General features: G+C 46.5%; 1 protein-coding gene across 1 annotated transcript in view; it reads right to left on the bottom strand.

Annotated features, from left to right (window-relative positions):
* Positions 1-15,993, bottom strand: part of F13A1 (coagulation factor XIII A chain) — a 142,499-nt gene that overhangs the window by 60,251 nt on the left and 66,255 nt on the right. Inside the window, exon 11 of the mRNA XM_083187984.1 lies at positions 7,884-8,037. Coding sequence (XP_083044110.1) covers positions 7,884-8,037 — 154 coding nt within the window. The remainder of the gene's footprint in view (positions 1-7,883; positions 8,038-15,993) is intronic.

Genomic DNA, 15,993 nt, shown 5'->3' with positions numbered 1-15,993 from the left:
AAACAGGGAATGACTGGGGGTGGGTTGGCTCTTGCTTGGGGGAGAGCCAGGCAGCTTGTGCTAACAATGGTGGAGCCTGCTCTTCATGCTGTCGGCGCTGCTGATGCCTCTCAGTGTGACAGGCTAAATCAGCAGTAGCCGGTAGCTGCATACAGCACCAATCATAACGCTGGGTGGGCGGGCTGCGGATGCATTATATTTAGACTTAAAATGAAAATAGAAATGATAGTGGATCAGGGGTAAGTGGTACTGCGTACCTGCAACATATTTCTTACAGGTACTCCGTACCACGCCGTACCCCCTTACTTGCAACACTGAGTGGGACTGAACTTGTGATGCCATGGAAAGTTGTGCTGGCTGCAGGTGGCTACGAAAAGATGCATTTATCTTTTTGATGTCCTTCTCTTGGGGCCTGGAGTTTTCAGAAACGGGCTACAAATGGTGCTTGACCAAAGCATTCTAAAGGTGGTCCATGACTGTCGTTGGCTGGGGGATGTCTTTTCCCAACAATATGGGGTGGTTCTTAGCAATGTCTTGGATACACAGGTTTGTATACCTGTTGTTCATGGAAACTGGGGGCTTCCTTCCTAATTGTGTTCACTTAAGGAATGTTTGACTCAACATCTCAACATGCCGTCTTCACAAGTTTCATTCCTGATTTACAAACAAAGTTTAACAAACGATAACCCCACTATGTGGCTTGATTGTCCAATGTCTACACATTTGCTGACAGATTTGGCTCTGAAAGTCTTACACTGCTTGGCTCTGCGCCTAGCAATGTTGGATGCCATGTTAGCTGATTTTACATCAATGGTTGATGGGTATTTAAAATAGTATGTATAGCCAAGTTGCAGCAGATTATTTGGGCAGCACTGAGATCTGCTCAGGGCTTCCAAAAAAAAAGAGGTGAAATATGGAATTGTCCTTGGGCCCTCCCACCCACCCTTATGTTGCGGGAATTGAACATGCACACTTTAACAAACCAATCATTTCAGCGACAGGGCCTAGAACTGTGGCTGAAATAATTGTTTTGTTTGGACCCCACACAAAAAAAGCAAGTCATCTCTCCCTGTACAAACTACCTCTACAGAGGCAAGATGTCCTCTTCCACTGATTCCTCGCTCCCTTCAGTGTGTACTTCCTTATCTTCACAGATTATCAATTTGTACTCTCTGGAGGCAATTGCTGGTCTTCGTGGAAGAATTAATCATTCATTTTGATGAACATCATCTTCTTCACATTTTTTGGAAGCAACCTCCTTCACCGCTCACTGACCAGGTTCCCTGCTGCACTAATAACTCTTTTCAGAGTACACACTGGAGGGGGAAAAACTCAGGTAAAATAGAGCCAGTTTGTACAGGGGCCTCCAAACTTCCTTTTTTTTCTGCCAGTACACGTAAGGACTGTCTGACAGGTCTACTTGGATGCTGTCACCAAAGTAATCCTCCACCATTCTTTCAATGGTGACAGCATGCAATGCAGCGGGTCGTTTAGGAAATCTCAGCTGTTTCTTCGCAGTCAGAGGTGTAGGAGAAAATAAAGAAGGAGCTGTGGCCGTGTCACAGTCCCCTTCAGTTGACAATCTTCTGACCAGCAGGTCTTTGCACCTTTGTAGACTTGTGTCCGCCGGAAATAGAGAGACAACATATGCTTTAAACCGAGGATCGAGCACGGTGGCCAGAATGTATTCCTATGACTTTAACAGACTGACCACCCTCGTATCCTGGCAAAGCGTATGGAGGGCTTCATCCACAATAGCTACATGCTTTGTGGAATCGCAACGCTTTAGCTCCTCCTTCTCTTTCTCCAGCTGCTTCTGCAACAGCCTGATCAGAATCAGCTTTATTGGCCAGGTATACTTGGGTATACTAGGAATTTGTTTTCGGTTCACTGTGCAGCAGCCAGGTGGGTAACAAGTTAACAGCATACAGTATAAACAATAAACAATATAAACAGGTGGAGGAACATGTACAGTCATATAGAAAGTTATTCCGAGGGGGCACAGTGTTAGATTATGTGCAAAGGGTTATGGCGCGACTAGACAGTGAGGAGTTCATGAGTTCATGTGTCAACAGGTGAACTGCTTAAGAAAAGGAAAGAAACTTTTTAGGCTTCTGGTGGACCTGGTGGGAATAGCCCTGTAGCGTCTGCCTGATGGCAGCAGGTTAAACAAGCCATGGCCAGGATGTAGTTGGTCCTTGACTATCTTCGTTGCCCGCTTTTTTGCTCTGGACAGGTACAGGTCCTGGACAGAGGGAAGGTCTGTCCCGATTATCTTCTCTGCAGTTCTGACTGCCTTTTGGAGTCTGCATTTGTCTCTCTCACTGGCAGAGCCGTACCAGACCAGTGTTGAGGAGCACAGTACAGACTCCGCAATTGTGGAGTAGAAGAGGAGCAGAAGCTTCTGTGGGATGTTGAACTTCCTCAGTGGCCTAAGAAAGAATAGCCTCTGCTGCACTTTTCCAACAATAGTATCAGTGTTGGGCCCTTATTTAAGGTCCTGGGAGATTGTGGTTCCTAGGAACTTGAAAGAGTCCACTAGCGACACCACACTGTCAGCAATTGTTAGCGGAGGAACACCAACAGCCTTCTTCCTAAAGTCCACTACCATCTCAACGGTTTTGAGAGGGTTGAGTTCTAGAGGGTTGCTGCTGCACCACCGGGCCAATCCGTCCACTTCTTGTCTGTAGACCGATTCGTCCCCATCCTTGATAAGACAAATTTGATTATCTTTACTAATTGCACCTCTGAGGTGCAGTCAATGGTGTACAGGGGTGAGAGTAGACAGCCCTGGGAGGCTCCTGTGCTGATGGACTGCACTTGGGAGGTGAATTCCCCCGCTTTCACAACTTGTTTTCTATCATTCAGAAAGACCACAATCCAAGAACACGTAGCTTCAGGGACTCCTAGGCGGAGTAGTTTGGGGTGGAGGATGATTGTGTTGAATGCCGAGCTGAAGTAGACAAACAGGACCCTTGCATAGGTACCAGGCATATCCAGGTGCTACAAAATGTAGTGCAGGCCCAGGTTGACTGCGTCCTCAACGCATCGATTAGATCGGTAGGCGAACTAGAGGGGGTCAAGCTGGTGGCCAGTCACAGCTTTCAGGTGGTTCAGTACCAGGCGCTCGAATGTTTTCATGATCACAGACTTCAGAGCTATCGTCCGGTAGTCATTCAAATTTGTAATAGTTGATTTCTTGGGGACTGGAACAATAGTGGAGCTTTTGAGGCAGTAGGGAACCTTGCGTAGCTCCAGTGATTTGTTAAAGATCCTGGTTAATATGAGGGCAAGTTGACCCGCGCATACTCTGAGGGCAGATGGTGACACCCTGTAAGGACCTGGTGCTTTCCTTGGTTTGGCCCTCTTAAACATCTCCTCCACCTCTACTTGGGTGACCTGGAGTGACTGGAGTTGGCTGTCAACATTTGGGGCAGCACAGAGGGTATGGTTTGGTTCATAGTGGACTACTTTTTCAAACCTGCAATAGAAGTTGTTCAGCTCATCAGCTAGGTCTTGGTACATGGCGGTGGGTTTGGGTGTTTTCTTGTTGTAGCTGGTTATAGATTGCATCAGGGGAATCACCTGACTAAAGCTGGCAGTATCAAAGCTGACTTCACGTGTGGCAAGTTCAAACGGGTGGAGAACCTTGCACAAATCAGCATCCACTGCGCTTGAGTCAGGTGCATCCCCACTCCTCTGCCTATGTTGTAGGTGGCTGTGTAGGTTTGAATGGCCTTTTGCTGCTCCTCCATCCTCTGCAGCATATACTGTAGAGAGTGGAGTTCCAGTGCCTCACAACCTCTTGTTTGAGGAGATGCCAGGGCAGGTTGAGGAGTTTTTTCTTTTGCTACAGCCTTCGGCAAGCAGTGGCAGAATGCTGAATGTGTCAGGAAATTTTGCGGGCCACCGCAAGTATCTCCTGCATGCTCCTGTCACTTCTGATGAAATTCTGCACCACCAAATTTATTGTGTGGGCAAAACATGGCACATGCTGGAAATTGCCCATATGTAATGCCCGCACAATGCTACTGGCATTGTCCGACACCACAAATCCCCTGGAGAGTCTAAGTGGGGTAAGCCACTGCAAGATGATTTCCCTCAGTTTCTCTAAGCGGTTATCTGCGTTGTGCCTCTTACTGAAACCGGTGATACACAGCTTAGCCTGCCTTGGAAGGAGCTGGCATTTCAGAGATGCTGCTGCTGTTGCTGTGGAAGGCGATGCATCAACCCAGTGGGCTGTCACAGTCATATACAGTAGTCCTTAGTTTGCCCTGAATCACTTGTCCACATGTTCATGGTTAGGTGGACAGTGGGTACAACCACATTTTTCAGGGCACTGAGGACACTTTTTCGTACTTCTCTGTACATCCCGGGTATCGCATGCCTAGTGAAGTGGAATCTAAAAGGGATTTGGTACCGGGGACACAATACATCCATCAACCATCTATATCCCACTCTACTGATGGTGTACACCGGATCACATCTAACACCAACATAGCTGTCAAGGCCACAGTTATCCGCTTTGCAATGGTCAATTGCTTAGTGGTCTTACGGCTTCCCTTCTGGGAAGATGACCAGCTCCCAGCAGCAATAGCAGCAGTGGCAGCAGTAGGAGTAGTGCTGCAAGATCCTCCGGAAGAATCCCGGATAGAAGAGGTGTCAGTAATGCCGGTGACATGGCCTGCAGGACTACCTCCCATACAGATCGAGGAGGAAATTGACGAGGAGGGAGTTGCTGGTGTGGTTTTTTCAGGCACTTGGATACATCTGGACCAAGGTATTCCAGTGTCCCTGGACTGTTGAGGGTCTTAGCCACAGTTTCTGAAGTAAACACTGATTTATGAAGGATCTTCAGGTGACGTAAAAGGGATGATGTCCCTAGGTGGCTAACATCCTTACCCCTGCTTATTGCAGATTTACATAAGCTACATATGGCAATACATTTGTTGTCTGGAAAATATTCCAGACCAAAGAGGTGGATTTATTGGTCCTCTGCCCCAGCATGACGATGGGATTTTTCATCCCATGGACAATAACTGTTTCCCCCCTGGTGCCTCATTTAAGCAAACCACATCAGCATGCTCCTCGTCAACTTCCTCCTCAATGCCAGCTACATCAATATCCTCCTCCTAGTGTACAACATTGACACATTCATTATAAAAATCTTGAACTGGACTGTCGGTGATCCTTCCAGCATATGCAGAGGGCGTCCTGCAAATGGTGGAAGGAGCCACCTCTTCCTGTACAGTGATGGGAAGAGTGATGGGAAGGTCAGGCATTGCAAACACCCATGGAGTCTCCTTGGGGATTTGTGATAACATGACTTTAGAAGGCAGAGTTGATTGCTGTGTTTTTGTCGAAGACAGCCTAAATTTTCTAGGGGGGGGGGGGGGACGTGATCATCACGTGAAGGTGAACCACGTGATGAGGTGAGCCATTCCTTGCCACTCTGTGTCGTAAATGGCACATTGGCAAGTTTACGTTTCTCCTCCAACGATTTACATTTATTATTTATGGTCCTTTTAGTGAACTTTGGCTTTTTGGATATAACAGGCCCTCTACTTTGACCCTGGGCATCGGCCTTGGCAGATGACGTTGATGGAATTTCATTGTCTATGTCATCATGACTAGTGGCTGCAGCTTCACAACTAGGAGGAAGCGATCCCTCATCTTTCCCTATTTATTTTATCCTCCATATTTTGGATATCCATTATATTTGTGGAGTTATGCCACAGGACAGCACCACTGGAGTGCAATTATATACGTCGGTAGGTAGGCCCCAGCAGACAGGAATTATATGTCAGTAGGCAAGGTAGGCACTAGCAGACTGCTATTATACATGTCAGTAGGTAGGCTCCAGCAGACAGCAAGTGTTACTGATTAATTTTTAATATGATTAATTTGATTATGCACTAAGTTCAGTGTGTGGCACGACTGGTTCCAAGCAGAATATACAGCAGAGGTAGGCAGTGTAGGCTGTATAGTCCACCAGTGGACTATACAGCAGAGGAAGGCAGTGGGTACCAGCGGTCTATACAGCATAGATAGGCCCCAGCAGACTACAAGTGTTACTGATTAATAATAAAATTATTAATTTGAGTATGCACTGAGTGCAGTGTATGGCACGACTGGCACCAGCAGACTATACAGTAGAGGTAGGCAGTTGGCACCAGCGGTCTATATAGCACAGGTAGGCCCCAGAAGACTGCAAGTGTTACTGTTTAATTAAGAATATGGACTAAGTGCAGTGTGTGGCATGACTGGTACCAGCAGAATATACAGCAGAGGCAGGCAGTGGGAAGTGGAACCAGCGGACTATACAGCACAGGTAGGCCCCAGCAGACAGCAAGTGTTATTGTTTAATTAAGAATATGGACTGAGTGCAGTGTGTGGCACGACTAGCACCAGCAGACTATACAGCAGAGCTAGGCAGTGGGCACCAGCGGTCTATACAGCACAGGTATGCCCCAGCAGACTACAAGTGTTACTGTTTAAGAATATGGAATGAGTGCAGTGTGTGGCACGACTGGTACCAGCAGAATATACAGCAGAGGCAGGCAGTGGGAAGTGGAACCAGCAGACTATACAGCACAGGTAGGCCCCAGCAGACAGCAAATGTTATTGTTTAATTAAGAATATGGACTGAGTGCAGTGTGTGGCAAGACTGGCACCAGCAGAATATACAGCAGAGCTAGGCAGTGGTCACCAGTGGTCTATACAGCACAGGTATGCCCCATCAGACTGCAAGTGTTACTGTCACACACTGAGTGCAGTGTGTGGCACTACTGGCACCAACAGAACATAAATATATATATATATATATATATACAGCAGAGCTAGGCAGTGGGCACCAGCGGTCTATACAGCACAGGTATGCCCCAGCTGACTACAAGTGTTACTGCCACACACTGAGTGCAGTGTGTGGCACTACTGGCACAGCAGAATATATACAGCAGAGCTAGGCAGTGGGCACCAGCAGATATACAGCAGAGGTAGGCAGTTCACCAGTGGACTATACAGCAGAGGTAGGCCCCAACTTGCAGAGGAGGAGAGACACACACAACACAACCATCCCACCCAATTTCCAAGAGTGGAATGAAGATGGCGGTGCGGGGCGCGGTATTTATGTATATTCGGATCTGGCGTCGGGCGATGACGTTTTGCCCGTGCGCGCGGGTCCGATTTAGGCAGGAAGCTCCTGAACTCTGCTCGATCCGATCTCTGTATAGATTTAGTTGAACACATACAGCGTACCTGCTTGTCCTTATATTCCATACCCTACAGTCATCCAGGGTTTGTAATGCACATGTGTCCCTCCTGTAAGTGCAGATCCTGTTCCCCAACCTACACAGCAAAGAAACCTACTCTAATCGATTCAAGCAACCTTCAATTAGCCATACACAGAGACTCTTCTTAGCAGTGGGTGGTGCTTTTCTGTAAAGCCAACCACAACTGTGGTCAGGCTTTGTATAAGATTAGATACTCATGCTGTGTCTTCAGAGAGACATTAGGTTTGGTGGCCATCATTAGAAAGGTCCAGAAATAGGGATCATAGTAAGCACTGTAATAATCCATGAAGGGGACAATGGCTGAGGTGTCGGACCATGAAGACTGAGCTACAGTATAAGAGATGCATCTTTTTCTAGTTAAAGTACAAGTCACTGGCTTTTTCTACTGTAAGCCCCTGTGTATGTTTATTAGAGCTGAAAATGTTAAAACTATATAGATACCAGTAATAATAACAACTGAATATAATCTAGGCTACCAAGTACAACTTCCCCCAGAAGTCGCACTTACAAATGCATACATTGTACTTAAATCTTTTGTAAATTATGAAATGCACAGGCAACGGTACTTCAGAGCGCAGCATAATAAATTACCTTCTGAGAACTTGTAAAGGTCAGTTATGTCATGTCGCCCATCCCCTCCTATTTCCTTAGTTAATATTTTTTGTCCGACGTGGGATTTATCAACATTCCGAATCACTTTTGATCCATCTTTCTTTACGTTGTAATAAACGATGTCGCTGTTCACCTGTAACAACAAATCATCAGCAGGTTGTGATTCCTTCAAAATCCATTTTTTATTTCTAATATAGATTTAAGATTTGAAAGGTTCTCTTAATGACTAGCAGTTTTCACAGACAATTCCTCCTTAAAATTCCAATATGAAAGGGACAGATTGTAATAAGTCCTTGGATACCCGGGTCCACATAAGATGATGCTGTCATGTAATTACCAATAGCTTCCTCTCAAAATTTTTTTTTTTTTAATGATCAATGGGAAACTCTAATGGCAAAATAGCATCACTACACTACTGCAGATGCAAGGCTGCAAACCCTGGTCCTATGCACATGGGTAGGCCCAAATGGGGTAAAACAACACCCAATGATGTTTAACTCATTGATGGCCATCCCTAGCTAGACTGTGCTAGAGATCCAAGTCGACTAACTATTATCACAAGCAAGTGCAACAGTTGCATTGAATAACATCATAAACAATCATGATTTGTTGTGTTGCAATTGCACACACATTGCCCACCACAAGATGGGCATAACTTTTAAAAGTCGTGGCACAATATTTCAGCCTTTTTCTTTCACCATCCTGGACCTTTACAGATCCACACATGCTCTCTAAAATATACCTCAGAACTGACTGATATCAAGCTAAAGGCCCTCATACACTGCCTATATATCTATATTCTTTATTTTTTCTTTTTTTTTCTTTATTTTTGTATATATATATATATATATATATATATATATATATAATGAAGCAGATGACACACTGGTTTGAGTGCATTCAAACCAGTGTGTCATTCCGGAGTGCCACTGACATATCATATATTTTGTTGGGAACGCCCTGCAAGTGCCAGCATTGCAAAAATATATACTAGTAAGCCCGATCAAAGAATAAGTTTAGAAAGCTGGTCTCCTACCTTCTGTGTTTGTGCATGTGCGAGAAAGGGATGTAGTTTCGCTCTCTACCAGCAGATGGCAGTATTTCGGAGACTCACGGACACTGGACATACAGTATATATACCTAAATACTGGTAATGTAAGGGGGCTAATATATATTGGGACTATTGGGAACATTAGAAATGTTTAAAAACCTCAATTCCCTGATCCTGAATGAAAACTTATTGTGATTATTGATGGCAAATTGAGGAAACAGGTTCCCGATGTATGGGAGCCTTATGATTATTCAGCGATATCTAGCAATAAGCTAAGAAAACCAACTGTATAACCCACTGGCTTATTTATAACTGAACTTTTCTTGTGTTTGTGTGAAATATACATGCAAAATCAAGAGCAGATGAGGTACAGTAAGGGTGGCCATACGCTGCTGTGATGTCTCACAGCAGTGTACGGCCAGCTGATACCCCGCGAGCCACCCAGGACCTTCTCGGGTGGCAGGGAATCCAAGGTAATCCATCACAATTTGTTGTGATGGATCACATGCGACCCTGCTCCCTGCCCGTCCCGCTGCCGGGAGGGAGGTCGGGTGGTCGGACAGCCAGCAGGTCCGACCACTGACTCGTGCACGGGGCCATGCATCGCACCTAGGGAAGCCAATCCCAGGGCATTTTTTAATCCCGGGATTCGGGATTGAAAAATGCTCAATCCCGGGATTCCTGGGATTGGCTTTCCTAATAAAAAAACACCCTGCCTGCCCCACATTTACCTTCATTTGAGGGTGCAGCAGGGTTGCCAGGAGCCCGGTTGCTGGGTGGGGGGATGGGTCGTCCATGCTCCTTGCTGGGTGCGGGCTGGCGTGCTGGCGCGCTGGCTAGGTGGGCGGGTGGATTTGCTGGCTGGGCGGGTGGGCTTGCTGGGCGGGGGGCGTGTGGGCTTGCAGGGCGGGCGGGTTCCTTGCTGGCTGGGCGGGAGGCGCGGCATCACACTGCCGGACGCGACCTCTGCCTGCGCAGCGTGACCTCTGATCTCGTCACGCTGCGCAGTGCTGCCGGGAGAAGTCGGGCAACGTCTGAGTGATGCATGCGCAGTCTAATCCCGAAATCCCGGGATTGAAATCCCGGCGTTTTGGGTGCCAAATCCCGGGATCCCGCCGATCCCGATCCCGGGATTGGTCACCCTAATCGCACCTGAGAGGACAGCAAACTGACCCAATTTGGGCCAATTTGACAGCCCGATTCATCGGAATTGGACGAAATTGGTCCAGTGTATTGGGGCCTTAAGGTTTTTTTCAGTTCAGCAAGCAATTTTACATCAATTTCTACATCATTGAGTCCCAATTCCTGCAGTATCCAATATAAAAAAATGGTATCCATTTTTACAGCAAAAACTCAGTGTGTGTTTGTTTGTTAGGTGTGTGTGTGTGTGTGTGTGTGTGTGTGTGTGTGGTGGGGGATTATTTTTAAATCAGCCTATAACTGCCCCCCCCCCAAAAAAAAAAAAAAAAAATAATCACCTTAATCATACCTCCGAACATTTAGCTGTCAGGAGGAGGGACATATGAGTGCGCCTTTGGCGTGTGCACAAAATTAGGGGGTAGGGCCACCCCCCCTGTTTTCACCAATGTTGGGGGCATAAGCAACTCTGTAAGAGGCGCTGACCATGCCCCCGTCCCTCTCTTCAGTGACTAGACGCTGTGCACATGCACACAGTGTCTATTACCCACTGCTCTCGGGTGACAGGGAGTGACTCCCAACTGCCCACCCACTGCGGGACACTGCTGGCCCTGGGTGGGATGCAGGTAGGACAGTCACCAAAAAAACAGGACCATTCTGCAAAATTTGGTAGGCTTTAATTATATTTTAAGCACTAGCTGTAGTTAGACAGGTGGTGTGTGCTTCAGGAGTATTGCTGGAGACTGTACTGGGGGGGGGGGGGGGGACCTCCATGCGAAAGTGGAAGCGTAGAACTCCCCAAGCAGATGCTGCAGGCAAAAGCACTCAGGACTCCTGCCAACTCTGTCTCGATACATAAGACATAAGGGGAGACAGGAGAACTAGGCATAAGAGGAGCATGACAGACTGTCAGAACAAGAGTAAGCCTGGCTTCCCTCTAACTTTCTCTTATTGGCACACCACCGCCACCAAGATCAGTGCAGATATGTATACTTCCCAACAATGTCATTAGTTACAGTGAGACATATGCGCATTCCTGCATTCTGGGGGTGTGGCCTATGATCGCAGTACTCTTGCAAGACCATTCCCTGTATTCCCAGCTGTGGAGGTCATGGCCAGCACTCTGTGAGCTGCTGGCCATGCCCCCAGTCCCTCTGTGTCTTTGAATAGACGCTGTTAACAACAGTGGTGTATTCATTTGGTGAAGTATATTTTTAATAATTTGGTAAAGTTACAATTACTTTATGTTTGTGTGGGTGTAGTACGATGTCATCAAGCAGTAACTACAGTAATAGACTGCTTACAGTATTACTGTATGTATAGCTGCAAGGATTTTGTGTTAATAAATGGTAACATGGATTGGTGTAAGAGTTTGTAAAAATAGCACAGGGGCAGATTTATTAAGCTCAATGAAGAGATGAAGGGGGAAATTTACTAAGATGATGTTGTACACAAAAGTCGTATTTTTCACGAGAAATGTGTATTTTTGTGTCGTATTCGTATTTTCATGATTCACTAATGATCAAATTCGTGTTTTCGTGTTTGGCGTATAGTCGTAATATTCTGTTTTCGTTGTGTTTTTCGTATTTTTTCACCAATATCCGACTCTCTACGAATGTCTACACCATCGATAGAAATCATGTGATTTTTTCATTGCTAAGCCGTATTTTCTCTATTTATGAAAAAGTCGTATTCGTACAATAGGCATTTACGAGTCGTAAAAAGTTACGATTCGTACCAAATAGTGTAAAAAAAAATACACTTTAATTTTAAGGTGTATTTTGATGTTCATTACACAAAATTAAGTGGAACACATGTGTGTACAGTGTAAAAGTACAGCACAAACAATAGTAAACTCTAATGTGTGCCTTACACTTACAATCTGCACCTAAAAACATGACACACTTTAGCATTTCAGGTTTTTAACCATATCACAGTCTTGCAATGTGTCCTTTCAGACACCTATGCCCTGTCACTGGAAACAAATAAGATGCTGCCATCAATAATCTAAGCATGTTCACCAGGTACAGCAGGTATCCCCGAAGGTGCTTATGTCTTGATTTGGTATTGTGTGTTTCTGCATAGACACATAGCTGGATGATGTGGTTAGATAGATGATCTGCCTTAATTGTTTAAACATTCTCCCTCTCTATAATGTCATTACACTGGATCTAGATCCTGCAACTGTACACTCATGTGCAGTTTCACACTTGCACAAACTTTTGTGTGTGTTGTAGTTTCTGCTGTACCGCACTTGTCAACACATAACTGCCAGAGACAGTGCCATATGTCATGCCACACTGTCCATGTACCTCACCCAGCTGCATCAAGTCCTTGTGCCACATATAGATCTAACAATATTTTTCCCAATCCAGGAGACAGAGTGCCATCATGTTCGGCTACCATTGCATGGCCCTGCATGCATGGCCAATGTTCTCGTACCAAAAAGCTGCATCAACATTCTGGACACACGACCTTCCAATACTGGTTGTTACTATTATAACTAACATGGAAGTTGAAGTTCCAGTGGCCATGTGACTAGTGATGTCACTTTGATATCATGAGTGTGTTTGCAGCCTACACGGGCTCATGTCATGACTACTATATTCTCTGCCACTCAGTCCTGTTTGGTGACTTCCAAGGCACATTAACCACTTAAGTGCTATGGGTCGTATTTGTCCTGCCTAAGCTAAACTGCTGGTGCAGTGGGCTGTCCCTGACAATTTCCAGTCATACCACTATGTAGGTGTGAGACAGTGGGGTCTCCATTGGAGCACCACTGGCACAGTACCTTAGGGGTACCCTCCTCACTCCCCCCCCCCCGGGTCTGTCTGCTCCGGCGTATACGCTGATCGTACACCGGAGCTGGCCCCTGGCAGGCGGCAATCATGTGACCTGTAGTGATGTAGGCGCCAGGCTTGGGGATGTTTTGGGTGGCTTGGGGGGTCTTGGGACAGTTCAGTAACCCAAGTCTGGCCAAGCCCCAAACATCCCCCAGGCTGGTACCAACGTCACTGCAGAATGTGACAGGTGGCTGAGTAGAGCGGTGAGAGCAGCAGCAGGGAAGGTCTGGTGTACTAAAGCCGGAGGGGAGGGGTTGTTTTGCTGGGGCAGGATAAACCTGGCCTGGTCGGTTTGTCGTGCCTCACCAAAACCCAACACTCAAGGTGTTATTGCCAGAGGGCTGGCTAGTGGGTAAGTATGTAGTACTGTGACACGTGACACATGCTTTTGGCTAAATGTTTTAATTTTCTTTGAACTGAAAAAATAACAATGGTTGCCAAACAGTGGTAAAGATTAATTATGGCGACCACGCTTGGTGCCTGTAGACTCCTTCACGCTGCCATTGTCGGAGTGACTTGATTTTTGACGATGAGATCGCCGTGGGGGGATGGTATGGGTGTGGATAGTGGTGTTGCTGTGCTGCCTTGTGAGGGTGTGTTGGCTCTTGCAGCTAAAATATTGCGCTCCTTTTGAGACAACGAAATGTCCTCCACAAATCTGGTAAGTGCACCATGATGTTGGCACAACCCCTCCATGATTGACATCATCCGGGTTTCATAGTGGAGTCGTTCCACCCGACTCTCCACAATTAACTTTGTTAATGTACGGCTCTCCTTGTACATGAGGGACATGGTATGGTTTGCTCGGGACATCTCCTTGGTCACCTCTTTCAACTGTTCGGCCTGCTGCTTGAATGCCTCCTCGCAGCGTGCTTGGTGAGCTGCCCAATTAGTGAAGAAATCGGCAGCCCCAAGTTCCTTTGGATTGGGGCTGAAATGTGCCGGTGGGGTGTGCTCTATTAGTGGCTGGGGTGAATGATACTGGCTGAAAGGGGGCCAGTCACCAAGAGTGGCAGTGTCACCATCCTCTGGCATGTCAGCACCTACAATAGTAAGAGATGACAGAAACATTAGTTATATTGATTTGGACACAACTGCATATTTAACCATTCCATTGGTCCCTTAGTAATACCAATCTGCTGTTATTTTGGATGAAGTTGCCAATGTGACACACCCATAGCGTGTACTATATTATTTACCAACAACGTGCAACCTTTGCACCTCCAGGTGATGTCATAGATCACATACCTGGATGCCTTGGCATCCATCCAATATTCCAACAATGCAAACATATGTACAGTCTGCATGGCCAATGCACTTACGCTATTCAAGGGCAGGGTATATTGAGTTTTGGTCCAAGTTGCTATGATGTTTGAAGTAATATAATTGTGTTACCTGTGGTTCATGTGTGTGGAATGTGCTAACTCAATAATTGAACTCTTCAACACAGGTGATGATAATTCTACATGATTCGGAATTGCTGACTGTCAGCATTGTGACTAGGGTGGCCAATCCCGGGATCGGGATCGGCGGGATCCCGGGATTTGGGCTAAAAAACGCTGGGATTTGAATCCCGGGATTGGATCTTCCAATCCCGGGATTTCGGGATTATATCTAATGCCGGGCAGCGGCTGAGCGAGTGCTCGGACACTACCCAGGAGTTCCTGATTCCCAGACTGCAGTCTGGAGCTGGTATGGGCTGTCCGACCTGCGCAGCGTGACCTCTGACCATCACGCTGCACAGGTCGGACTGCCCATACCCACTCCAGAATCATCTCTGACCTGGACAGCGTCGGCCACTCGCTCTGCTGCCCGCCCGCTGGACCGGACCTGGCAGCATCAGCCGTCGGCTCTGCTGCTGCTGCTACCGCCGCCGACGCCTCCCGCTCCTGTCTGCCCTGCTCCCGGCCGCCGGTGTAAGTAAATGAATGTGAGGGGCGGCTGGAGCACGGGGGGACGACTGGGACTGGGGTTCTTGCTTTATTGTAGCGTGTTTTTTGGCCAAAACTGACTTAGAGATGCCAATCCCGGGATCCCGGGAATCCCGGGATTGAGCATTTTTCAATCCCGATTCCCGGGATTGAAAAAATGCCCCGGGATTGGCATCCCTAATTGTGACCCTCCTGGAGCGCACAATGTTGTATGGAATGTGTGAAATGACAAATTTGTATTAATTCTCACCTTTTTCTGGTTGAGCCTGATGTGGAAGGGGACGAGGTGGGGTCAGCACTGGTGGCCGAATTCGCATGGGAACCAATGGAGGTGGAGAATGAGGGGCACATGCAGGTGCTAAATGATTTTGAAATGTAACAACGATTAAACTAAGTTTCAGTAAGAATACGTGCACTTATTCAACATTACTTGCACAAATGTGTTCAGAAAGATTTACCTGTATCAATGTCCACATCAGTCTCAGGTGGTGGCACAGAAATTGTTGCTGATGCCCGTGTTCTCCGCACAGGGACAGCTTGAGCAGCAGAACGTGATGCTGTTAAGATGTATGGATAATGAATAACACATATTTCATGTTATATATATATATATCTGTATGTATGTATGTATGTATGTATATATGTATGTATATATATATATATGTATATATATATATATACATATATATACATAGATACATACATACATACATACATACATACACACACTGTTTTGACAAAGACACATAAGGAAATAGCAAAGTACCTGTGTCAATATCAAAGAAGCTGAAACTGTCAGAAGCAACAGGAGCGGATGAGGTCACACGGCCTTTGGAGGCAGGAGCAGTTGATGACGGACGCCCTTTGGGGGCAGGAGCAGTTGATGACAGACGCCCTTTGGGGGCAGGAACAGGTGATGAAGGACGCCCTTTGGGGGCAGGAGCAGTTGATGACGGACGCCCTTTGGGGGCAGGAACAGGTGATGAAGGACGCCCTTTGGGGGCAGGAGCAGTTGATGACGGACGCCCTTTGGGGGCAGGAGCACTTTTGCCCACAGAATGTGATTCTGTAAGGGGGGAAGAAAAATGAAAAAATTTATGCAATTTATTTACCAACCAACAAACAAT

Source organism: Crinia signifera, chromosome 5, assembly GCF_055691185.1.
Source record: "Crinia signifera chromosome 5, ASM5569118v1, whole genome shotgun sequence".
Lineage (NCBI taxonomy): Eukaryota > Metazoa > Chordata > Amphibia > Anura > Myobatrachidae > Crinia > Crinia signifera.
Note: the sequence above shows the minus strand (reverse complement) of the source record. Positions and strands in the feature narration are given on the sequence as shown.